The sequence below is a fragment of the Eremomyces bilateralis genome (assembly GCF_010015585.1).
Source record: "Eremomyces bilateralis CBS 781.70 unplaced genomic scaffold P152scaffold_7, whole genome shotgun sequence".
In the NCBI taxonomy this organism is placed as follows: Eukaryota; Fungi; Ascomycota; class Dothideomycetes; order Eremomycetales; family Eremomycetaceae; genus Eremomyces; species Eremomyces bilateralis.
In genome coordinates this window covers 616,684-641,338 of record NW_022985073.1, presented here as the reverse complement: position 1 = coordinate 641,338, position 24,655 = coordinate 616,684, and the positions used below count along the sequence as shown (strand labels likewise).

General features: G+C 51.8%; 7 protein-coding genes across 7 annotated transcripts; 3 read left to right on the top strand and 4 right to left on the bottom strand.

The window, feature by feature from the left end:
• Positions 1 to 1,040: 1,040 nt before the first annotated feature.
• Positions 1,041 to 2,258, top strand: P152DRAFT_315084 (uncharacterized protein). Its single transcript, XM_033675179.1, has 2 exons — positions 1,041 to 2,158; positions 2,206 to 2,258. Exon 1 carries the CDS (start codon positions 1,142 to 1,144, stop codon positions 2,156 to 2,158), a length of 1,017 nt encoding a protein of 338 aa, XP_033534961.1. The 5' UTR covers positions 1,041 to 1,141; the 3' UTR covers positions 2,206 to 2,258.
• Positions 2,259 to 6,974: 4,716 nt separating this feature from the next.
• On the top strand, positions 6,975 to 9,115 carry P152DRAFT_434309 (putative tyrosyl-DNA phosphodiesterase; the record flags this gene model as incomplete). The annotated part of the gene is made up of 2 exons (XM_033677485.1): positions 6,975 to 8,024; positions 8,085 to 9,115. 2 exons carry the CDS (start codon positions 6,975 to 6,977, stop codon positions 8,862 to 8,864), a joined length of 1,830 nt encoding a protein of 609 aa, XP_033534960.1. The 3' UTR covers positions 8,865 to 9,115.
• P152DRAFT_473060 (uncharacterized protein) lies at positions 9,013 to 9,461 on the bottom strand (the record flags this gene model as incomplete). The annotated part of the gene is made up of 3 exons (XM_033681201.1): positions 9,013 to 9,135; positions 9,211 to 9,285; positions 9,363 to 9,461. 3 exons carry the CDS (start codon positions 9,459 to 9,461, stop codon positions 9,013 to 9,015), a joined length of 297 nt encoding a protein of 98 aa, XP_033534959.1.
• A 1,973-nt stretch (positions 9,462 to 11,434) lies between these two features.
• On the bottom strand, positions 11,435 to 12,138 carry P152DRAFT_314965 (uncharacterized protein). The gene has a single exon (XM_033675178.1). It carries the CDS (start codon positions 11,862 to 11,864, stop codon positions 11,529 to 11,531), a length of 336 nt encoding a protein of 111 aa, XP_033534958.1. The 5' UTR covers positions 11,865 to 12,138; the 3' UTR covers positions 11,435 to 11,528.
• Positions 12,139 to 12,705: 567 nt separating this feature from the next.
• Positions 12,706 to 13,700, bottom strand: P152DRAFT_434304 (NAD(P)-binding protein). Its single transcript, XM_033677484.1, has 2 exons — positions 13,490 to 13,700; positions 12,706 to 13,439 (listed from the first exon to the last, which is right to left on the bottom strand). Exons 1-2 carry the CDS (start codon positions 13,575 to 13,577, stop codon positions 13,054 to 13,056), a joined length of 474 nt encoding a protein of 157 aa, XP_033534957.1. The 5' UTR covers positions 13,578 to 13,700; the 3' UTR covers positions 12,706 to 13,053.
• On the top strand, positions 13,563 to 14,889 carry P152DRAFT_314939 (P-loop containing nucleoside triphosphate hydrolase protein). Its single transcript, XM_033675177.1, has 3 exons — positions 13,563 to 13,706; positions 13,816 to 14,093; positions 14,145 to 14,889. Exons 2-3 carry the CDS (start codon positions 13,893 to 13,895, stop codon positions 14,835 to 14,837), a joined length of 894 nt encoding a protein of 297 aa, XP_033534956.1. The 5' UTR covers positions 13,563 to 13,706; positions 13,816 to 13,892; the 3' UTR covers positions 14,838 to 14,889.
• Positions 14,890 to 16,184: 1,295 nt separating this feature from the next.
• P152DRAFT_395777 (p53-like transcription factor) lies at positions 16,185 to 17,603 on the bottom strand (the record flags this gene model as incomplete). Its single annotated transcript, XM_033676321.1, has 2 exons — positions 16,185 to 17,044; positions 17,120 to 17,603. The coding sequence occupies 2 exons, from the start codon at positions 17,601 to 17,603 to the stop codon at positions 16,185 to 16,187; spliced, it is 1,344 nt and encodes a 447-aa protein (XP_033534955.1).
• Between the last annotated feature and the right edge of the window lie 7,052 nt (positions 17,604 to 24,655).

Below are 24,655 nucleotides of genomic sequence, written 5' to 3'. Positions count from 1 at the left end.
ACATCATGCGGCCGTTGGGCGGAGTGGCGAATGGGTGGAGTCTTCTGTGCATTGGAGATTTCGTGAATGTTGACACTTGATATTTGACATTTGGCCGACATGACCGTGGAGGCGTGGAGACTGGACAGTCGTTCGTTGTTGTCGTTAACCCCTGGGAGATATCTACGTGGTACCCCTGACGCCATTCCTAAGACGGATTAGCGTTCACGCGCTGGCGCCGTTTTCTGCACTTGGCGTTTTTGCGTTTCCCATTGGCATTCATCCACTCTCCTTTCCACCACTCCAGGCGTGATGTGTCGCCTCGCTCTTCCGTTCTTAACAGCTCCCACGCGCTCGGTAGCCGGAAGGCGGAAATATCGCCGAGTCTTGCGAAGCTATCGTAGCTACGAGATTAGCGCCTAGGAGATCGCCGAGAATCGGTCCACCACTCTTCTCATGCGTCGAGTCTAGACTCTCTAAGAGTGCAAGTCTTCGACTGCTCGCTGCAGTCCCTGCGAGTTGCCAGTTGCCTGCCCAGGCGACGATATTGTTCTTGCGGCACAGTCTCTTCGACTGTTGGCCAAATGCCAGCCACACGATAGAGGAGTAATAAAGGATGAATAATTCACCAGTTATGGTTATTACCCAATTTACTTCTGTGCGGTTGTCTTGTTGAGTCCAATCATAAGACCGGGTGGCTGGCGTTCCCGCCGGTCTGGCCAAGTAGGATTGGGTCCCTGCGTGGCCTTCGACCGACGAGGCGACCACCAGAGACATTATTGATGGCTGAGTTCATGCGAACAGACAACCCCATGTGCTTACTGACCGGAAACGATTGGTGCGGACCCACCTACACGAGGTCTAGTAGAGTTAAGTGTGCATGCACACACTACTACGTAGTCGATTGGGAAAACGAGAAGAGCATGGGGAATGCAGAATTCGGGATCATGGGGACGTGAGAAGGGTCGTGAGCTAAGAATACGAATAGTCTCCCTATCTGCCTAGTACGATGCTCGGACTCATTTAGGGGATAATATTGATATATACAACCAATTGCCTCCAGTCTGTTCAGCCTGAGTCTTTTCTTTCTCCCTTCACGCTCCTTGAGTCTTTCGTACTCCGACACTCGTTCTCTTATTCGTTCAGTCATTCGTTATTCATAATGTATTCTTCGTCACTCCTTGTATCGACACTTGCCCTTGCATTGTCAGCCGTTCCGGCTGTCCAAAGCCGTCATGCCCCCGGCCTTCATCCTCATCGTCACCTCGCACCAAGGGAAACATATCCCCAATGGTGTCTCAAAGATGGCTACACAGGAAAGGATGTATTCAATTACTTCAACTTTTTCACCGGCCCGGATCCAACCAATGGTTTCGTTGAGTATGTCGATAAGGAAACCGCTGAGAAGGAGGGCTTGGTGAAAACCATCGGGGATGCTGCGTATTTTGGTGTCGATTCCGACACGGTTCTTACCGGTCCGAGCGCCAGTCAGAAACTCCGTCGGCAACAGAGTGTCGGCCGGAAGAGTATCCGCGTCCAGGGAATCAAGACAATCGATGAGGGACTTGTCATCGTGGATGTCGCGCATATGCCCGGCGCTGCCTGTGGTACCTGGCCGGCACTCTGGACGATGGGAGAAGGCGAATGGCCGAAAAATGGCGAGATCGATATCGTCGAGGGCATCAATCTCAACTCCGCGAACCGCATGGTGCTCCACACCGAGGCCAAGTGCGACATTTCCAACGCCGATGCCACTGGCACCCTCATCAATCCTCAATGTGCCGTGAGCGCTGGGACGGAAGGTTGCGCTGTGGAGGATCAACGTCCCACCTCGTTTGGAACCGGGTTTAACGCAAACGGAGGCGGTGTCTACGCGCTGCTGTGGACCGACGATGCTATCAAAATGTGGTTCTTCCCTCGCGGCAGTGTTCCTTCGAGCATCACCGAGAAAATGCCCCACCCAGAGGAGTTCGGACCACCCGCCGCGAACTTCGAAGGCGACTGCGATATCCCCTCCGCCTTCGGGGCGCAACGCCTGATCCTCAACACCGATTTCTGTGGCGACTGGGCCGGCAACGCATGGGAAGCGTCGGGCTGCCCCATGACTCCAGGCCTCGACCAGATTTACTCTTGCGTGAAATATGTCGCGGAAAACCCGCTGGCCTTCAAGGAATCGTAGGTGCTCCGTCCCAATCCGGAAATATCTCTTTGCTAACCCCACGACAGGTACTGGCTGATCAACTCCATCCGGGTCTATAACACCACCCCCAAACCCTCGACCACCTCGTCAAGCTCGACCACCCCGTCGTCGCGCTCATCAAGCGCCGTTGATCACTCTACCGCCAAACCCACTACTACTGGTCCTAAACCCTCAGGATCAGGGAAGCCCTCTGGCACTGGCAAGCCCTCTGGCACTGGCAAGCCCTCAGGTACCGGCAAGCCCTCAGGCACTGGAAACACCTCAGGCACTGGAAAACCCTCAGGTACTGGAAAGCCATCCGGTACTGGCAAGCCTTCAGGATCCGGTAAGCCCTCAGGTTCTGGCAAGCCCCCAGGCACTGGCAAGCCCCCAGGCACTGGCAAGCCTTCAGGTACTGGCAAGCCCTCCGATACTAGCAAGCCCTCCGATACTGGCTCCGCACCCACTTCGGTCATCACCCCTCCTCCCCCCGGGCACAGCCACGGTCCTCATCCCCCATACCCCACCACCCTGCCCGAGACCATCACAACCGTCATCACCACCTCCTACGTGACCATCTGCCCGACCGGCTTCACCACCGTTACCGTCACCCAAACCGTGACCTACTGCCCTGCCACCCACACCACCCCCGGCGCCCCTCCCCCAGGCTTCACCACCACCGTGACTGTCTGCCACGTTTGCGAGGCCACCCCCACCACCGTCACGCTCACCATCCCGACCGCCCCCGCGACACCGACCGCTCAAGTCCCGCCCCCCCCCGCGCCGGAGAAACCCACCGACAAACCTGCCTCCCCCGCGAAGCCGCCGGTCACCCCGGAGAAGCCCACCGACAAGCCCGCCTCCCCCGGGAAGCCTCCGGTCACGGCGTCGTCTTATCCCGCGCAGAATGGGACCCGGACCCCCCCCACTGGGACAGGTGCTAAGCCACCGCAGTTCACGGGCGCGGCGGCCACGTTGAATGTTGCGGGAGTGGTAGAGATCGTTGGATTGGCCGTGTTTGGTGTGTTTGTAGTTGGGATTATGTAAGCTGCTGTGTCAGTTGACGATCAACATTTCCTGTAGTTAGGTAGGAAAGGAGGGGAATGTAATTCGTGGTTTTCAAGCGGATTTTTAGCGGGCATTTGGTTGAATGACGGGACAATGTATCTTTTTTCTTCATGGACATATAATGGCTTCAATTATAGCTTCTCCCTAATTGATAAACGTGTGTCCGCATTTCCACCGCATGGATGAGTGATTGGAACTTTGACACTTTCAAACTAGGGTGCTCGTTTTGAACGCGCTATCAAGAACGGGAGCGATGACGTGTCTCTATATCTCAATGAGGACATCAACCTCTTTGGCTTCCGGATCTTTCCCACAAGAATCAACATCGGCTCGGTAACCTATCTCCATTTTAGCATCCAGCCATTTGTGTTCTACATTCCTGCAGTATGGCCCTGTATCAGGCCCCCACAATGGCCCCCGACCTCTTATTTGGTCCCCCGGCTGGAACATTAACATTCCTGTCCCAAAGGTATACACTGCATATGAGAAGGATGGGAAGGATATGTTCTCATATCCAAGATTGAGGGTCACCTTGCTGGGACACATCGAGTGGTATAACAAAACAGGAGAATGAGAAACTCCTGAGCAGTTAGGGGGATACATTAAGGGTTGGAGGAATTTACATACTGTATATCTCGATTCCGTGGAATTTCATGCCGGTCGAGATGAGTTTCCCCCACTCCTTCTGGCCTGCCAAAGATCATAATGATCGCGCAGTTGAGGCCCTGAAAAACGGAAGGCCGACTGGATGCTTGAGCAAAAGCGACCATATCCTCGTTGATAGGATGATGTCGTTATCCAACGACGGAAAGGGTTTTTCCCACGGCAACCTACATCCAGGAAATATCTTTGTCGATGGTCAATGGCTCAATGCAGAATAGCCGCTATCCTTGACTGGGGTGCTTCTAGTTTCAGTATCACTGACCAAGAATACTTTGACGCTAGGTCTCGATCCAAACACCATGCCTGAACCGAGATTATCGATCGAGTTCTGCCTATTTTCTCGCCAGAAGAATACAGCATCTTCAAGTTTCAATCAAGCGCTGGTACCATATATGCCGAAGGGATGCGGAATGATATAACGCCAAAATCCAGTTCGACGTTGCGATGCCCCGTTTAAACAAGGGGGCTGAAATGATGAAAAACGCATGGCGAATACATGCCTAGAAGGGTGGGATGGGAGGTTAGACACTGAAAAGTGAAAACCCAAGGTTAATAATCTAGCCACCTACTCTGTAACTAGTTACCACTTTTCACTTTCGTAGCAATTAGTTTTGGCCTTTTGCACCAACCTTGCCGCTACTACATTTTCCCACCTTCGACGCTGTGGAGTTACGCAACCCGGCTCTTCTCTTGTCCAATACTCTATCAGTCAGTGCCTCTCTGACGATTTATTTGGACTACCGCGAGTGTCGTGTCGGCTGCTTGCTCAGTGTCTAGTCGTGGCGTCCTAGCTTCTCCAGGCTTTGGTGCTCCGTTTCGCTCTCGGCTGGGCTTAGGATTGCTTGAATGATTGCCATCTTTTCCCAGTGCTTCTCCTGCATTTCATACTCACGAATAGCCGCGATCTCGCGAAGACGCTCTGCCTTAGACTTCCAGTAGCTTTAGTCCTTGATGCGAGTCGACTTTGCCTGACTTGTTGCGTTGAAAGTCCCTGTCTCTTTAGGCAGCCTGTATACGTGTCTGCAATTTGTCGCCAGCCATCTATTGTGGCCACGCCATCCACGGCGTGTTCGCCAAAAAGATTCTGCCATGTCAGCTCAGATATCTGGTCCCTGAGATGTTGGGTATCGTATTCCCAATAGTTGGACTTGCGGATCCCGCTTCGATAGGCGTCGGCTTCTTCGGGTGTAAATCATTGTGTTCCTATTCCGCACATCCATTGGTAAGATTGCTCAACGGATTCTTTTCGGAAGGTGGACTCGGCCGCTCGGGGTCCTTTCATCTGGCACTGGGGCTCTTTTTCCAGGCTTCTAATTATCTCTTCCGCCGTAGGTGGACGCACGAAAATGTGGTGGATGTCGAAATGGTTCGATAAAGCGACAGCAGTTGTGTGGTGCCCCAAAGATGAGGAGAGAGTAGAAATTGGTGATGTATTAGGTCAGTTTCCTTCGTCGATATGATGGGGGACGAGAGAGTCAGATAGGTACTCAGATAATAGCCAGTCAGAAAGTCAGAATGCGTCGCGTCGCGTCAGTAGAAGGTAATGGTTTCCCTCATCAGATGCCAGATGGAGATGGTTGTGGAATACCTTAGGGGGGGGCCAACAGGCACAAAACAGATCTCTCAACAGGCATTTTTCCTTGGTGGTAAAATTCCGACATCTCCAAATTCGAGTTCTTGTTAAAAGCCTGTTAAGAGTCTATCTATAAACGCCTGTTAAAGGCACTTCCAGAGGGAAGAGCGACTCTGTGGAGGAAAGTATACCAACGTACCTTCCGCAGACCTATACCGGCCCTCGTAAGGTACCTACAATGTAAGGTGGTATGTCCCAGTCCGAAGATTACTACTATCCACTAAACTCACATCTTCCTTTAGCTCTCCCTTTAGCCATATGAAACCCGTCCCTTCGACAAGTTCACAAGTATATCGAAACCTCTCTAGGCACCGTTGGTAACATGATTAGGCAGTCGTGAGTCCAGGGGTTGTTCATTCGTTCTTGACATCGTAAGATATCCGTCGAGGGACCGCAGCAATCGTGGCGCTAACGGCACTCTTTGCAGAATGGACACTATTGGACAGATGCGATTGAGCCTCGTATTCGTTCCTCGGATCCAGGCAGCTCAGCCTTACCGCCACAGATGTCATGTCTTTTAAGCTCGATAGTTGGAAGTATTGATTGGCCATGTCGTGAGCTCGCTGCGCCGTAATGCCACAGCCACGCGTCGTTTGAGATAGTGCCCATGCTCGAGGTCACTCCATCGATGATCGAAGTTTCTCTCAATGGAGATCTCAATAGGTGAGTAGGCCGTATTGTCTCAAAAGTCAAAACATGAGTGGTGGAATAAGGTGCGCGGTACTGCAGGATACTTACCATTCTGCATACTAGATGTTAGAGAACAGTAGCTGTGTCAGGCTGGAAGCTAGAAGGGACACTTGTAAAAGCCCAAGCCTTTCCCTTTTCTCATCTTGAGAGATAAAAGAATCTGGTCACCACAAGCTTTCACTTGATTTACATGTCGTTGAAGTGAGTGTTGAGCTTGATACTAGAACTAGTTAGTACGAAATATCACTGCAACGGTGCAACCCTTCTGCTTCTGCTTGATTCCCCAGGCACGCAAGGCAACCACCAATGCTCATTGGTCCAATCACTTCATCATGTTCAACTTCAAACCCTCCCATCATTATCAAACCGTTCCCATTGAGGAAGACGCCAACGTCCTACTTTCAGATGTCGATCATTCGTCATCAAGTCACAAGAACCCAATCGACCCTCCAGATTATTCCTCTACGGCTCCCGTAGACAGCGAAGCGGCAGAATCACCTCAAGAGCAAGGGGCGGATGGTGAATGCGACGATTCTCGTAACGACGAAGAGAACCAGAACGATAATGCTGATTTCTTCCCTTCACGACGGCCGGGTGAATTCGCATGTGACTCTTGTTGCTTTAAGTCGGTCTGCTCAGAGAAATCTGCTGTTCTCTGCGGATTGTTCCTCAGCTCGGCACTCGTAGTTCTTGCAGTCGTGGTTGTGACTCTGGCATTCACGCTGCCCCCGAGGCTTTGAGTCCGAATCTACATTCTTCATTATGGATCGTGTTGAAGGGGGGTCTTCCAAACGCCGTCGATTGAACGAGGCAGAAGGCGCACTACCGGATTCGAGCCAGTCTTCAGTTAACCAAACTCGTCTGTCCTTGGCATCACTCCATCGAGTTATAAGTCCGCCACGCCAAAGTAGAGGTCAAGGAAAGCGTCAGGAATCACGAGAGCCAGGTAGCCAGACAGATAAACGGCAAATACCACTCGATCAGGATCACCTTCAAGCATCTCCCATCCACCTCACCAAAATCCGTGATCTACCTGACCAGAAGAACATCAACGCCGTCTCACTCAAAGACATTATCTGCGACCCACTCATCAAAGAGTGCTGGACATTTAACTACCTCACCGACATCAAATTTGTCGTATCCAACCTCGATCCTGATGTCCGAGGTTCTCTCGCCCTCAAGATCATTCATGGCTTCTGGAAGCGGGACGATGAGCGTCGACAGCGGCTTACGGAGGAAGCTTCACGATTCTCCAATGTCCAACTTATCACTGCGCATATGCCGGAGCCGTTCGGTACTCATCATACGAAGATGATCGTCCTTCTCCGCCACGATGACTGTGCTCAAGTTGTTATACATACCGCGAACATGATACCATTTGATTGGACTAATATGACCCAAGCGGTCTGGCGCTCTCCACTACTCCCTCGTCATTCAAACTCCGCCAGTCAATCGCCACAATCAGCGACCATAGGAAGTGGTGATCGCTTCAAAATCGATCTTATTCGTTATCTAAAAGCATATAGCGGCCGACTCAATTCTCTCATCCAACAACTTGAGAACTATGATTTCTCAGCGATCCGAGCCGCCTTCATTGGCAGCGTACCATGTCGTGAGAAGGTGACAGAAGCCAACCCAAGCCAATTCACCTCGTTTGGATGGCCTGGCATCAGAGAAATACTAAGCACGATCCCCCACCATTTCTCTAACTCTGGCCTTCCAAACATTGTCATCCAAATGTCATCTGTCGCGACTCTCTACGAAAAGTGGTTGGAAAACTTCTTCAGTGCCCTCAAGACCAGTGCCGGCCCAGTTGCGAGACCTGCGAGTAAGCAGCAATCGAGCGCATTTGAGAGGGTGAAAGGAAAAGAGAAACTGTCGAACCCAACCGTTCACATCGTCTTCCCTACTCCCGATGAGATTAGGCGCTCCTTGGACGGCTACCGCGCCGGTACTTCGATCCACATGAAGCTGGCCTCTGTCGCCCAAAAGAAACAGCTTGAGATGGTGAGGCCCATGCTCTGTTATTGGGCGGGTGATGGTGAAGGCCTAAGGCCGGACTCTTCCAATAGCCTAGTGAATCAGCCAAGTTCAAGGAAGTCTTGCGAACCAGCCGTCGAAACGGACTCGGAGGCTGTCTCGGAGGCTGACTCGGAGCCAGAAAGCAATCTGCCTTCTAAAGTGAGGGAAGCGCATCGTCGCCGAGCTGCGCCGCATATCAAGACATATATCCGGTTTAGCGATGCTGTTCAGACAACTATCGACTGGGCGATGATCACCAGCGCGAATATGTCGACTCAGGCGTGGGGTGCGGGTGAGAATAAGGGAGGGGAAGTGCGCATCTGCAGCTACGAAGCGGGGGTGGTCGTTTGGCCCGGTCTATTTAGTGAGAAATTCGGCACAGCGCAAAACGAGGAAGGGGAAACAGCATCGCCAAATCCAGTGATGGTTCCGGTCTTCGGTCATGATATGCCTAGTAACACCGAAGTGCCAGGCAATATCGAGAAGGGTGCAAGGGTCGTCGGCTTCCGGATGCCGTATGACTTGCCTCTGGTGCCGTATCGGAAAGGCGAACGGCCATGGTGCCCTACGGAGTCTCACATGGAGCCAGACTGGATGGGACAGCGGTATCAGATTGCGGGAACGGGCTGACCTCACTTCTTTCAGCAACAGTGTTCCGATATTTCGGTGGCTTATGTACTTGCTATGAATAATGACATATTACATCCGCACGCAACAGTATGTACGGTGTTACACCATCCGGTATTCCATACTAGTTCGTAGCAGATGTCTCACTCTATCATGATTGGACACCGTACTTCGCCTTGAACCCCTCGACGATCTCGACGTACTTCTTCTGGGCGTCCTCGGCGGAGATTCCCGTGTCAACCAAAGCTTGCCACGCACGACGCTTGGCCTTCTCCTACATATCCACACACGTATCAGCTCCATGTACAAGTATGAGAGCCTTGTTCGGGTCGAGAGTGTAATCGCATACCTCAAATTGAAAGGTCCCAACTGGCTCCGCAGTCGCGAGGTCATAGCCACCGCCAACTTTGTAATGAGCATACATCTACACGCAGGAAAAGTTAATCATCATTCTCTGGTAATAGTGAGAGGTCGGAGTATAGTAGAGTGTCATGCACATACATCCAGCTTCTCTTCATTGGTAGGGTGGCTATTGAATTTGATGTTGGAAGCAGCCAGGAATTCCGGGGTGACCGGGCCGGGAGGATTTTCGCGAGGCATCTCGAATATGAAGTCAAAGAACTACGTATGAGGCTAGACTTTGAGTATGAACTTTTCAAACGCTTTACACAAAGACGCAGTACGGGTAGCAGGTTTGTTAGGCGTTAGAAATGGGGAAAGGAAGTGGATGAGATTCACACGGAGCCGGAGTGGGGAGGGGACTGGGCAGTTGTCGCGTCATGTGGTCACGATTTGGTGGGGTCGCCGATCGTCGCTGATGACATCGTAGACGTGATATAAGGTGAAAGTCATGAAACAGAACTGCATTGTATTCCATTCCGAGATATATTAGGACATTATATTTCTCTAGCTCAGGTGCCCTCGAGATTCCTGAATGGTTCCTATTGTTCAGGCAATGAAAAACATCTCCGGTACACCCTCGAACATAAAACCATCTGTCACTCGCCTAGAATCAGAACCCGCTTTCTCCAACGCGCTTATCTAAACCTCTAGGAGACCTTGACGGTAGGCAAAGGTGTTATATCCCCTGGGCCATTTGCAGATCTCGACCATCCTATCGCAGCAGCATATAGGATCGGGTTCCTCTCCTGACTTCAACAACAACGCCACAACGTCGACCATGTGCTGCATTGCTCTTCTCCATATTCCTCCTCCAGGTCTGAGGTCCATCCATTCCTATCCAGGAGCTGGAAGATCAATGATTCATTCCGTTTTCGCAGGAGTATTTGGAGAGAGGTCTAGATTGATCGGCTTTCAAAGGTCATCGGAGTGTTTTGTCCTTCATTCCCGTTCGGCACATATACTCTAGAATTGTGAAACGGTATCTCAATCGCATGTCTAGTTCGTGGTAAACCATCTCAAGGAACCATTGCGGCTGAGCGCACAGTAATGGGCCAAAAACCTAGCCCGTATGCTCAAATACCAGATCCTCGAAAACCGACCATTTGTCGTCCATCGTAAAGAACATGTCCATTGGCAAACTTGATATATTCGCACCCGACAGTCGCCATCATTCCAATCGAAGTTCAGGGTGATGGAATGGATTGGAGCGTGAAAACCGAACCCATCTACACGCTATCTTGCTTAGGATCTTCCAATTATGTGTCGTATCCGCAGCGGAATCTGGGTAGCCGAGACCCTGAGTGAGCATATGCTCATGGTGGCCGAGACCGACTGAATGCAATACGCGTAGAACTATCTTTCCTGGATCCGTTCCGCGAGATGAGATCGACCACATCGATCACGTCCTCTTTCAAATGCTCGTTCAAAACAGAGTCCAACAAGCCACAGGATCTCTCATCCACATCAAATGGAGATGTCTGATCGAACAGGTAACGAAGCCAGGTAATTTTCTCCTACGGGTATGTTTGAAAGACAGGCGAGTCGGAGGGGATGACGTTGAAGACGTGGATTCGCATGTCACATCTTGGGTTCATAGTCATTTCTCGACCATATTCCAGCCTGACACCATTTCCATACCCATACTGAGAAGACCATCACGGCGGTAATACTCCAAGTCACGAGTAGGCCCTCAAAACAGAGGGTTCATGTCCATATTTATGGACCAGGCTTGTCACTAACTTTTCATATGTGACCTGTCCGAAGAAAAAGGAATATCTGTTCGAGGTCCTGGTTGTAACTGTTCGAGGCGCTCCAACCACCGACTTCTCAATTGAAGCTCGCCATTTTTGCATCTTGCCGCTGGGGTCGAGTTCTCGGGGAAATGGCTCCTCGAAGGAGCTGGGAGCGAGACTAGGGCTGGCCTTAGGAGGGTATTCGGTAGTGAACTTGCACACGGTGCTAATTTTCTTATCCCAAACCGATGGAGGTATTGGTTCGACTTCCACGTGTGTGCCACTCTGGAGGCTACAATCAATTCGTTGGGCGGCAGTCTTCAAGATATTGAGTTCACGTTCCATGTTGGAATACGTCGCTGATTGAACCTGCTTCAGCTCGCTAGTGCGTATATTATTAGTAGGACGTCTTGGGAAGCGACTAGAAGGAAATTGGATACTTCATCGCGTTCACTTGAGATAATTGAAGCGCGCCGGTTCGGAGGTTTCGGTTGGCAGCTTGCACATTTCGACTGCACTCCTCGAATTTTGCTTATGTGATCTCGTTATAATCCTCGTCCAATACTCTATCCCACGCTGCACCCTGAATATTTAACGCCCTCGAACCGTGTAATTGATTTGCGAAGGCGGTCGACGGAATGCATTTTTCACAGGCTTGATAAAGGAGGTCAGGATTCTTGGTGGGAAAATTATCCTCTTCCTTGACCGGCAGAAAAATGCCGTGCATAAAAACGACATCTTCCTTGAGGTCTTCAAGGGTTTTCTGTCCGTTCTGGACATCTTTGATAATACTCCGGATGTACTCGAGCCCTTCTACTGTACGGTGTACCAAGGCAATGACTGCTATCACGAGCTCTGCTCCGGACATGATGACAACGATCTAAAGACCGCAATGACAGGAAAGAAAAGGAGACAACGAAGGACTTCATGATGGCTAGACGCGAATCAAAACTCGGGTACAGGCACTTATAGTGCACCGGATGTTTGCACGGTCTTCCTTAAGGCCGGCGGGGAAACGAGAAGGATACTGCCCAATCGATCCTCAATTCCATTCAAAAGATGTCACCGAACCATGCCGTCGGGACAAGATCAAAGGTTTTGAGACATCAACCGCACACCAGTTTAAAATCGATGACAGTGTCAGGCAATGTCCATCTGAGGCTGTGGAATTTGGCACAGTTGCGATGAGCTCTGGGGAGTGGGGACTAAGCTTGTCTTACTAATTGACTTAAACTGCATATCCTCGGAATAAAGGACGAGTGGACGAACGAATGACGATTGATAGCTCGACAATACGCATCTGCGATCCAAGGGCCAACCCTTCAAGCCTGGGGGGGTTGGGACTTGGGAGGTTGTCGCCGCCAACTTTGCAGCGTTTCCCTTGATGCAGAAGCGGCTGGTTAGGGTGCTTACTTAATTAAATCTTTACATAAACTAGCAGGGTATGATGGTTCTGCCCAGGAGAAATTCCGTAATAGATGGTTTGACGAGAGGAAGAGAACAATACGGAAGTAGATTTTAGGATTACGAGTCGGAAATCATGAGAGTCTATCGTACGGAATACGGAGTACCTTACGCTAATAGCGGTAGCCACAGCCGGTAAACAGCCAGTAGGGACGGCGGGAGCCTCCGCAAGTGCATTGCCGATGTCAAACGCCGAATGCTATAATAAGTCATCGTGAACATTCGGGATTTCGGAGTCCTCTTTTGGCGAGGTGAGCATTATATTCATTGATTCATTCTAGGCTTAGGGTCTATGAAAGAGGCTTTCCTCATCTTATCGTCCATGATTGTGACTTACTGGCGGGCTGGGAAGGTCTCAGTCTCAGAAGCAGTGTTCCCTCCACTCCTAGAGGTGACTTTTCGATGCAGGTAGTCTCTCGTTGTCCTCGAAAACAAGTTTGGAAACCCACGAAAGGTCGTATATGTGGGATGTAACCCGAATATTACATAACGTAGAACGTCAGGTTAATGAATCCTGATACATCTTCCTGAACTAGGGCTTAGAGGAACTCTGTCGCCAGAATCCTCCGCCCTCAGACACTCATCTATCTCGCCTAGATGTTCGCCCGCTCCCAATGTCGGTGGGCCGTCTTCAACCCTCTTTCGCCATCAACCAGCACACACCAGCCCTCATCACCCCAAGTCCCTCCGTCCATACCCGCAATCGCAGCTTTGAACTCCTTTCGAGCGTACTCGATGATTTCCGCGTCGAAGCTCCCTGGCTGGAGCCAGACGGCGGGGACGCCCGCCTCCTTGGCCTCCTTCAACAGCGCCATCGTCACCGCCGGAGGAGTGATGATAGACAAAGATGTGTTTTGAGCGTCAACAAGCGCAGAGGGTGAGGCAACGGTGTCGTAGGATTTCGCCCCTACGGTAATACTAGGCGCCCGAGGATTCAAGGGCGTAGCGGGGAGAGAGTGAGTCAGATACCACACGAAGACTATATATACCCAATCAGACCGGCAGCGATACCTATCCAACGTGACGAACCTTTGTGCCCATATTTAGAGGTGTCAGAGCTAGCTCCTGCGACAGCGAACCGTGCCGAGGAGAAGAAGGTCTTCAATGCTGCTTCCATGTTCGGGCCAACGAAGTCCTTCTCTTGCTTAAATAAATATATGGCGATTCCCGATCTTCGGAAATGGTTTCGGGTTCAATCACTGTAGGACCGAGCGTCAATGTTGTTGAGGGAGGAATGATTGACCAGGTGAGCATCAGAGCATCCCAATATCAGCCCATGATGCGATACCCATAGCGGAGCTGCACGAGTCAGACCTCTTACTCCGTCCGTCTCGAGCTGACTCGATGCACTACAGATTTCAACTTCAACGCTTCCAACTTGTCGACCACAAGGCACAACAAGATAAAACATAAACTATCGTCTACAGTCAAGATGGCTTGGTCCGATCCAGATGGCTGGCTAACGAGGGCCTGGTCCCCGCATGCTTCTACTATAATCATTACCGCTCTCATCGTCCTTTTTGTTCCCATTATCTTGCATGTCTTGCTCTACCACTCCGCGCCTTCACACACGCTTCCAAGCTTTCTCCTCCTTGGGCCCAGTGGTTCCGGAAAGACAACGCTTCTTGCACATGTACGATACCGCCTATCCGCCCAAGTGCCTTATGTTGCTAATATTCTGTAGTTTGAAACGAGCGCCTTCCGCCAAACCCATACCTCCCAAAGCACAACCACATCCAGGGTGTCTCTCCCATCCTCCACCACCCCGAAATCCGACCAATACCGCTCCGTCCACGACCCCGCCCTCAAGTCTCCCAAGAACGTCTTCGTAACCGACACCCCTGGCCATGCCAAACTCCGCCACGTTGCCCTGGAATCCCTGAAACCCATCCAACCCAACGCCAAAAAGGCAACCCCCAAGTTCGACGGCATCGTCTTCGTGATCGACTCCACGGCCGTCAACCCTGGGACCTCGGCCCTCGAACAAACCGCCGAGTATCTCCATGACGTGCTCCTCCTCCTCCAGAAACGCCACACCCGCGCGAAAACCTCCCGCCATCCGCCCGCCACCCCGGTTTTGATCGCCGCCAACAAAGCGGACCTCTTCACCGCGCTGCCAGCGGACATGATCCGGAAGGGGCTGGAGAGCGAAATCGAGCGGATACGACAGTCGAGGCGGAAGGGGGTGTTGACTGTGGGGTCGACGGAGGAGGAAAGGGATGACGAGAGGGAGGAAGAGTGGTTGGGTGAGGGGGGTGATGGGGCGTTTGAGTTCGAGATGATGAGGGAGAGCGATGTGAAGGTTGATGTCGTCGGAGGAAGCGCGTCTACTGGGGATGTAACGGGATGGTGGGAATGGATTGCAAATCAGATGTAATAAGGGATGGAAGCAATAAATCCGCATATCCAAGAAAACAGATGTATATCCTGAATGTCGTATCCGTTTTATAAGATGCCCTTTACGACTCAATCCTTGCCACCTTAGGACACTCGGGTCTCAATTCCTAATACGTAATAATCTACGATGAAGTTCAATCGAAAGCGTACAAGAATTTCGCTGCCCAACGTTCGCTCCTGGATGAGTTGAGGGAATACTTTCATACGACATCAAGTTGCTAGGTCACGTTCACACGTTGAAATAAGACCAATAAAAGTTTAATCAAACGGGGCCGCCTCAAATTCAGAAGAGTGAACACTGAAGCCGCCAAGAAATTTTCCCCCATCATCTCCAGCATGGCAGCGTCGACCGTGTCCTCTCTACCTATCGGCTATGGGACTATCTCGCTTTCCCGCACAGTGGTCATCGGAGCCCATGTCATAGTGCGTTGCCCATCCTGCGCTTCTGGAAAAGCGACTCAGTGCTCTCAGTGACTTGAAGCGGTGCGATCATTCTGAACCGTTTCCATCCCTGTCCTTACCTCCATCGCCGTGCCTTCTGAACCGTCCCTTATGCCCGTAGTATAGTGCCAATGAAATACCGAAAATCCTGCGTAAACCCACCAAACTCGTCTCCCATGCGGCTGCCTGAGTTCCGATACTCCACCCCGCATATCTTGAACCCGAATCGACCATCTAACCCAAACACCCGTGAGCCAGATCCACTTGGCTCCAATGCGTGCAATTAGGGAGATGACAGAGGAAGAAAAGAATAAAATTAAGGAGGGGACGGAAAGGCATGACGAGGGGAGAGGTGCTGTCATGCGATCGTCAGGTCATCCATCGTTATTAGGTGGATGTTCCCGTTTTACACTGCCTAGTAGCAATGGGGACGTACCGGTACATCATGAGATAAAGTTTTCGTGATGTTGGTACATGGGAAGGGGAGACCGAAATTTTGAAATGACAGCAATTGAACGCCCGTGTGTGCAAGGAAAGATGGGGTAGATCCGCAAGAAATTACGCTAGTCATAATATCAGAAGAGTCTCAATCTGTTGCCCTGCAACAGAAGGAGACAGTAAGCGTAAGGGAATGGGAAAGCATTGCAGATGTCGGATACGCACAACTTTTCGTGGGGGAGTAAGATACTAAGACAGGGTATGAAAGGGCAGAAACATAGGACCCCAGGAAAAGGAAATCCAGGACGGATTCGTCCATTCACAAGCTCTGCTTTTTTAGACGTTGAGGAACGTGAGCGAGCATATGTCTCGGAAGTCGTGTTGATGTCGGGATCTGGAGGATTCGTCGGACCAAGCTTCTCAACATCGCTCCGTATTCATCTCGGGACTAATAGCCGGTCGCGTTCAGGTCCGGATAGTACCCACGACTGGTCTCGGTCGGCTGAAACTTGCCGCCGGAGCGCATCGACCATGCCGATCCTCCAGACGCAACCGCATGAGAGTGTGCGGTCGGCATCGCATGGTCTGCCTCTTCTTTCGGCGGACCCGACGTAGCCCCACCATTCGCGCCGTCATATTCGTACTTCTGCACGCTTGGCAGCCCCGTTTCGTACAACGTGCTGGGGAAGTATAGATACCGTTCCCCCTGGTCAATCTTTCCCTTCATCTCCTCGTCCTCTGCAAGCATCGCAGCGGCAGAGTGGTGAGGGTGGTGTGCATGAGTCTGCTCCACGAGTCCATCCATGGTGACGCCGCTAATTGATGATGCAGAGCTGGCGGTGTGGCTTCCACCAGGGCTCGTGTCCACATAGTATTGCGTCCCTTTGTAGCCACCCATCATATTGGAAGATCGGGACGTGAAATCCATACCACCCATTGACCGACCTTGCAAGCCGTTCATAGAACCATGGTGATGATGCCCACCTAAACCTCCTCCCATGCCTGGAGCACCGCCACGTCCGGAGCCTTGGGATTGCGGACCTTCATTTTGATAGTGCGACGGGCTCCGGCCACGAACAACGACCGATGCAGAAGCCCTTTGCGCCACTTTGACCCATGTTGGCTCCGAATCGTGGGAATTCCGCACGTCCACATACAGCTCAACAATCAGATGGTAATATTGTTGCTGTGCACGGCGTTTGCCATTGTTTGCCGTGGCGCTCTTGAACTGGATTCGCTCAAAGGTGTGCTGGCAGGGAGGATCGCTGCGAGTAGAAGGCGGAAGAGTGGACGGTTGGAGGCTATGAGCTGCTGTGCCCGGCACATATGAATGTGCTGGCTGGCTGGCCTGTGCATGTTGGTGCGATGTAGGACTTGCCGCACTTTGGAACGGCAGACTAAAAGGTGCCATCTGCGTACTCGCGTAATGGTGAGGAGGCATGTGGTAATGCTCGTGCGCGTGCTGTCGGCCAGGCGGAGTAGGAGCCACCTTGATCTTTCCCACTGGGTTTTGCGGACCTTTGTCTCGCTTCGGAGTGTGTTGCACGAGTTCGATTTTCTTGCCATCAGTGCCATCGGCTGTAGCAGACAGAGACATCGCCGTCGCCTGGATACGTTGCGGCGACTTCCCCTCACGACTCAGAAATAAACTGCCATGGGGAGTGTGTGGGTGGAACGAGAAGGAGCACTGAACCGAAAAGTAGTTTCGGCGGTAGCATGTCCAGCACTTATCTGAGGAGTAGAAGAACCCTTTTTCCATCTTCGCCTCAATCTGAGGCTCAATGGATCCATTGTCCCCCGTGATCGTGTGGAGCTTGACAATGGGTTCAAAAGGTAGAGTGGCATGAGTATGACCTTCGGCAGCCATTTGCGTTCCAGGTCCCTGGAGTTGGTACTGTGGTGCGTACGTGACACCAGTTGGAGATGACAGAGCCAGCGAGGTCACCCCGAGCACGCTTCGAGGAGGATCAGGGATCCCGAATGGACCTCGAAGTGGTTCGGCGTGGCTTCGAGGAGAGAAGCCGTATCTGGGGAGCCCGGGTGTGGTCGTGGGATACTGATCGCGAAGGCTGGAAGCGTGAGTAGAGGCGATGGCGGAGTTCGCAATTCCAGAAGATCTGTACCCAGTCAGTATCACGGCAGCGGGACGGGCCATCGTGCATTCCCGCAAGTCCATGGGTCATGGCTGAGCATCTGACTGAGGCATGCTAACGGAAATTGTGAACTATGGTCGAAGAATACTTTACTTACAGAGGAGGGACGGTTGATCTGATATGCGCCACACCATTCACGGGATGAGTGTATGCTAAAGAGTTTGGAATCACCTGAGAAGCACCCGGATATAGTGAGCTAGGTGGTTGAAACGCGGGTTGGAAGGGGGGATATGCGGTTGAGGACGAGGCTGAACTAGGAGATGTCGAGATTGAGGCCGAGCCTGAGTCGGAAATACTCACACTCCCAGATGAATACCTGGACGGATTTAATTGGGTTAGCCATCGAGGACCTCAAGATTTGAAACGAGCACTATTTCTTCGAGCCATCCAGGCTTTCGGACATTTCAAAAGGAACCATCTGCGTGTGAGTGCAACAGGAGGCCCGGTGTCGTACAGTCTCGATGGTGTGCTGCATAGTTGGAGTCAGACCAAGTCGTGTGATCAACACTGCAGGCTCCGTCTGGATGGTAGTTCGTGACGAACCGGTCCTTCGGTTCTGTGCGACCCTTTCACCGATGAGGATGAGCAACGTGTTGTTTGCCAGATCGCTCACCGACGAGCTTCTGCCTTGAAGGCCTCAAGCGGACAAATGACTGAGAAATACGTATGGTGGTCCGGGGCGCGTCAATTTCCTTGGCGGATTCGTTTCGACGGTCGAAACCACCGGGCTAGGCATCCAATGGCAAAGAAAACGGAATTAATACTCACTGGCTATCATGACCAGTTGGTCGATGGTTATGCATGAATCGAGCACCAGTTCCGGTCGACACCGGCCTCATCCCATCGCGGCGGATATGCGAATCAGAGACCTCTCCTGCGCCAGCAAATGTCTGATGTGCATGGCTTGTAATCTCCATGCAATCTTGGTCGGAAGGGATGGGATACTCTGCGCCCAGTGGCATCGCACTGGTGTGGATGAGTGCTGGAGAGGGGGATTAGCCATAGTCAACAGTTTCGTACTTTAAAACTATCTTTATGAACCGGTCAAGGCGCCCCCCGGCATAGTGATGAAGCGAATCGAAGGGCTGAAATGGGCGGGAAACTACGGTTACACAAGAATCCTAAGATGCGGCGGGGGAGGATGCAAGCACCAATGGTCCATATCCATATATGGCCACTGGGCTGAACCTTGCCACTACCACCAAAGTATCGAGCGCAACCTGGAGCATGTTTAAACTCGAAAAAGACAACACATAACAAAAGACAATGACCGACACATCAAAAGCCAAAGAAACTAGAATGAAGGCGCATATTCCAAAGAACCAGCTGTCACTTCAATCCGAATTCACTAAACACGCAACATGGTAGGACATTGACAAGGAAATGCTGGATGGAGATTTGGAGATGATGGTGTGGTGTGTCGTGTGGTAGTGGAGGGGAATCACTTGCAGCAAGGTATCGGGAGCGGCAGATTGCAAGGGTTGTGGTTGGTGAGAGAGTACGGGGAAGAGAAAATAGCGGGACCACTTACTTGCTGCTTGATCCATCATCTTGTACACCACTGCACTTCTATCACATTCAATTGCGTGAAGTATCGGGAATTCCACCACGTCTTGGGATTCTTTCGAGGAAATATTCGACGATATTTCGAGACGCCGTCACGGGATTCCAAATGTTCTCCAATTCCAAATGAGGCAATCGGTCGGATTGCACGGGGAGCCGCGATGTTCTGCGCTTTCCCAATTCACGGAGTCGAGTACTTGACGACTCTCTCTGCCCGAAATTGACCAATCAAGCCACCACCCCTCACGTCAACTTGACTCGATCTGTCACTGATCGTCCGGGTCTCCGTGCTGCTCGCTAACGGCAACAGATCTTGTGCGATGCCTGATTTGCGGCACAGCACAGCGGCGACAGGCTATAGTGGCGCCTCAACACCTCTCGTTGGTCTGAATATCTGCCGTTCGCCAGGATGTGCTGCGTGTCAAAGTTGTTAGGCGCAGGGAGTACCGCTGTGTCGGGATGCGCGATGGAATGTGGCTCGCTTAGTTAGTGATGCGTTGCTTTGCACTGATGGTGGCGCGAATCGACCAATGGCGAGTGGCGTGAGCCGTAATCGAGGCGTGGACTCGTAGTGGAGGGAGGATCTGCCTGCACTGCACGGGGATGAGACGGGCCAAAGGACTCCGTCAGTCCCTCGCGTTGGTCGGTGGTGGGGAGAGGGATTCGCAATTTGATACGGGTTCGGCCCGTGATGAGGCCGAGTGAGTGGACGGCCTGAGGGTATTTCAACGTCGAGTCGCGGCGTGTTGGGGAGCTAGTGGGCGATATGGAATTCCTTGCTCTTGATATTTCTGCTTTTCTTGGATGTGCAAGTCCAGATAACTTGCAACTATCGAATTTCAATAGACAGTGCCAACTTGCCACTCTTTAAGGTTGGTTCTGACGTGCTGAAGCCTTGCTGCTGGCCCAACCGAGCTTCTGTCAGTAAAATGTGACCAGTCAATCCTTCTCGCCCAAGACTGAAGCACTCACCACTGCTTTCGCAACAACAAATCTCGACCAGTGAACTCAGATTGACGACGCCAGATATGCACCGCCAACGTCGTTGGACTAAACGGTCCAGGTTCAACACCCAAAACGTGATCGCGTCTACAACAGCCGAGTGGCGCCGTGGTCTAGCCGGCTCGCCGCTCCGAGGCAAAAGTATTCAACGAGGAATATGCCTGTTGTAGCCTCTTGATCGTGAGAGGGGAAGAGAAGGAGAAGAATGTCGAAGAATTCCACTGAGGCAACTGATGACAAGATGAAACAGGGACGGAGAAACGACAAGAGGGGAACGGTATAAGGGGTCAGGATGGGATGTGTGTTGAACCACTGTGTGAAGAGGATAGGTATATATGAAGAGTCGATGTAAAAAGGGACGGAGGCTTGACAATGACCAGGTCAAATGCAACACAGAGCGGTGCTGCGGATCCCCGAGTCGGCGTGACCGTTGAGTTTCCAGAAACGAATACCCTTGATCACTGATGTGCCATTCAGCAGCACTTTATCAAAAGAAGAGCAGAGAAGCAGTTCGTCGTTCCCTGGGGATGCTCGCCGATATGGGTTATGATGATGATAATGGCTCAGAGGCGGAATTGATATGTTGAAGGTGTGGGGAATGGCGTTTGCCATGCAGCCAGCGAAGCAACCAAGAAAGTGACAGAGTTTATAGGGCAGGATTAGTGAGGTAAGAGACTAGTGAAAAAGGGTACTCCAAATTACAGTCCGTTATAATGTGGGCTAGTTGGATATGTCCCGGACCAAGCTGCTTCGGATCGCTGGACCAGTCAGATCAGCGAGGAGTTGGATGCGTGATAGGCTTACATGAAAAAGAGCCGTGGTATGAAGCGTTTGGATCAGGTCAAAGTCACGGCAATAGCGGCAGGATGGAAGCAACGCTCAGGTATCGTATAAACAGTCTTCAGCACCGACACTTCAGTCTCCCGTCCACTTGGTCTGGAGGGCGCCGTGTGTTCTCAGATCGAAGCAAGAATAGGCAAGAACAAGAGAGAGGGCGCCTATCGAAAAACTAGACGGTCCCCGTTCTCACTAACTCGTCAAAAGTTGTAGAGAACCCCTCCGTCACATTGGACAGCTGCAGCTGCGCCATTCCCGAACCGGCCTCAGATCAATGTCGACTCGTCTCACGAAGCCAGGGAGAGACCTTCTTGCGGATTGCCCGATTCAGACGCACGGTTCGACTCTTTCGCGGCCATCTCGCAAGTTCTTCGCCTGACCGGCGCCCGGGTGGAGGTCTAGGCCCCGCATTGCGAATTCATATTCCTTCCCTAGTTCTCCAGCCTCGGACTTTCTTGCCAGCTTATTCCGCTGCAGTGAATGCTGTCATGCTGATGCCTCCGTCTGGGCCATGATAGGGAAGGGAGGATCCCCGAAATCCAAAGGGAAGCCATGCCAATCAGTCAAGTTCGCCCCGGCCGCAGCATTACGGGCCGTCCGCTGACCAAGAACGGCGCTTGACTGATCGTGATGCTCCGCTGTCAGCACTCCAACATCTGTCAACAGTGAGGACAGGTGATCGCTGCCCTCCATGAGCGTCCTTCCCTCAAGAAGATTGAGTCTACTGGCAGGCTCCCAAACACATAGCCTCCATTCCCCCGCATCCAGTCAATTTCGCCATCCACTAGCCTGCAGGAACACGCGCCTCGCCTACACCCCCAACTCTTTTGGAAACCTTCAGCCCAGTCGCATGATTTCAAAACTGGGACCCCATCCACATGCATGCCATGGCTCAAGTCAGCGACGACTGGTTGCCAGACACCTGGTAAATCAACGTTTCATCTTCGAGCGTCCCGCATAAAGGAGGGAAGGGGGATGAAAGGTTGACAATCATGGTCCGTGTGGCCCTTTGCCCATGCAGTCGGTGCATGTCGATACGTACACAGGACGGGAGACATACCGCACCGCAACTCAAAGGTTGTTGACTAGGTTATCCAGACTGCAACTTTGAAGCTAGGACCAGAATCGGATGCACTGATTTCTAAAACATCTCCAGCATGCTGAATGGAAAGATGCGGTGGCGCCCTCATCCCATGATGCAGCGGGGAAGCAGTGGCTCTGCTTGCACCAGAGTAGTGGGTATCAGCAGGTGGGCGCCAACTGCCAAGGGCATCAGGTCGACGGCTGCCACAGTCAATGAAGAAAGGCGAGCACAAAGGTCCCCGCAGATTCTGACGCTCCCTCCTATCACGGCCCGAGAGCCGCCAAGTACGGTACATTTCAAGTTCCTCAGGCTGTGATAGAATGAACATGTCCAAGTCGGGGCCACATTCATGGCCTCCACGCTCCCACCTAAAACAATAGATGGAAGCTCTTGCCATCGGATGGGCGGACCCACTCATCCACCACGAGTTTCAGACTCTCAGCGATCCATCGCAAATCTCCGCATACCGGCACTGGGATCAACCTGGTCATTCCGAGGATTCAACGATGACTTGCGTGTGATAGAACTTGGACGGAGCGCCTGACTAGGGGCGAGAAGGAGAACCGATTGGTGGGGCGATCCACCCAAAGACCCATGAGGAGAGAAAGTGGAGGCGGGAAAGCTTCCAGATGTTTTCCACGGACCGTTACCTGTAAGGAGGCGCTCCGATGACTTTGATGAGGCCCTGAGAGAGGAATCCTTGATGGATATGACCAACGAGAATGGTTTGGCCTTAGGAATGAAAGGCAGCAGAACAAGAGAACCGTTGTGAGTGGGAGACGACTGCTTCGACCGCACATTTCGTCGGGCCGCTCGCGCTGGACAAACATCCCTTGATTGTTACGTCCGACTCGGCAAACTTAGCACTCGAGGCATATGTCTCGTGCCGAAGACTGGCCCACTCTCTACTCCAAGACCCAGACATATGAGGCCCCCTGGTATGCCTCTGTCCATCGACGAGGATGGGAATTTACGAGGGCTTGTGTACATCTCCTTGGCCATTTCAAGTGTGGATCGACCGAAGTTCCGTGAGTGGTTGACCTATGGCACTCGCATGTCCGGACCCGATAATCAGGTTGACCCGCTGCAAGCTTCTCTCAAGAGATGCTACCTTGCCGACTTGCAGCTCTCGCGCTGTAGTAGATGGAACTTGCCGATGGCTCAGGCCAGCCATTTCCTGGACAATTATCGTCCCTCTCTTAATCAAGCGATTAGTTGTTAACCAAGAGCAGTGTTCATACCTAGAACACATATCCTAGTTCGTCAGTCAAGAAGACAAGGTTTAGGACGAGCATTCATTGGCCGTTTTTGTGGACAAGACGATAAGACGAAGTATCCCCTTGCGTCGATGTCTCCCCAATGCCGCCTTCCCCTAGTCTCTGTGACCCCATCACTCACTTGGCGATCGGTCATCATGGTGGTCGATGCTGCATCTCGGGTGGCCAGAAATGTCATCAGCATCGGAGAATTATTGACCTTGGCTCCCATATGGTGAAGGAGAACCCTGGAGGAGGGTGACGTGCAGGATGAGGTGGAAGCAACATGTGGGCTCTTCGATCAGAAACCGGGAAGATTGGGGTGGCTATAGCTGAGACTCCTTTGTGCCCTACTATGATGATCGAAAGATGGAATTTTGATATTTTCGACTATCCTGGGTAATTTCATCACAATGACAAGGAACGAATATGGTAGTGGTAAGAAGGAGATGGGATGTATTCTGTTAACTACCTTATTCTGGAATATTTTCATGGAGTCTGACCGGGCAGTCATTGATCAAAGTCGTGATTCATGATTCATGTTTGATGCCTCATCTTCTTCCCTTGCTGCCTGAATTATGTCTCCTTTCTTCTCCTTTCTCCCTTCAATCCATTCCATTCCATCCCAATTCCCAAATCGGTCTTCGACTACAGGCCATTCTTCACACTACATCACTGTCTAAACTATCTGCATACCGGTATGCAAATATATGTCTAATATAGCAGTATTCTAATGCATGCCACTTTCACCGGCTTCTCCGGGACTCTGCTCCTAGTCCATCTTCGGTTCCCCTCCGCTCTTCAACGCTATTATCATCCAACAATCACTCAACCCGAGGAGACTGTATCTGGGCAGCCAATTTGGGCTCTCAACATTCAGACCGTACTTTTATGGACTGTGCGAGCTGCAATTAACGGGACTGTTTCCGATGAGACCACATTTCTGGCTCGGCAGTGCTTTGGTCCTCTCATCTGTAGCAAGAAATCCAATCGACCTAATGCGGCTTCCCGTTGCCGTCGTCAG

What these genes read in the sequence shown, in the direction of transcription:
- P152DRAFT_315084 (XM_033675179.1), top strand. Translation starts at nt 1,142, where the DNA reads ATGTATTCTTCGTCACTCCTTGTATCGACACTTGCCCTTGCATTGTCA.
- P152DRAFT_314965 (XM_033675178.1), bottom strand. Translation starts at nt 11,864, where the DNA reads ATGTCCGGAGCAGAGCTCGTGATAGCAGTCATTGCCTTGGTACACCGT.
- P152DRAFT_434304 (XM_033677484.1), bottom strand. Translation starts at nt 13,577, where the DNA reads ATGGAAGCAGCATTGAAGACCTTCTTCTCCTCGGCACGGTTCGCTGTC. An exon ending in CTCTAAATATGGGCACAAAG is followed by an intron (nt 13,440 to 13,489) that starts GTTCGTCACGTT and finishes GGGTATATATAG; the next exon opens with TCTTCGTGTGGTATCTGACT.
- P152DRAFT_314939 (XM_033675177.1), top strand. Translation starts at nt 13,893, where the DNA reads ATGGCTTGGTCCGATCCAGATGGCTGGCTAACGAGGGCCTGGTCCCCG. An exon ending in AGACAACGCTTCTTGCACAT is followed by an intron (nt 14,094 to 14,144) that starts GTACGATACCGC and finishes AATATTCTGTAG; the next exon opens with TTTGAAACGAGCGCCTTCCG.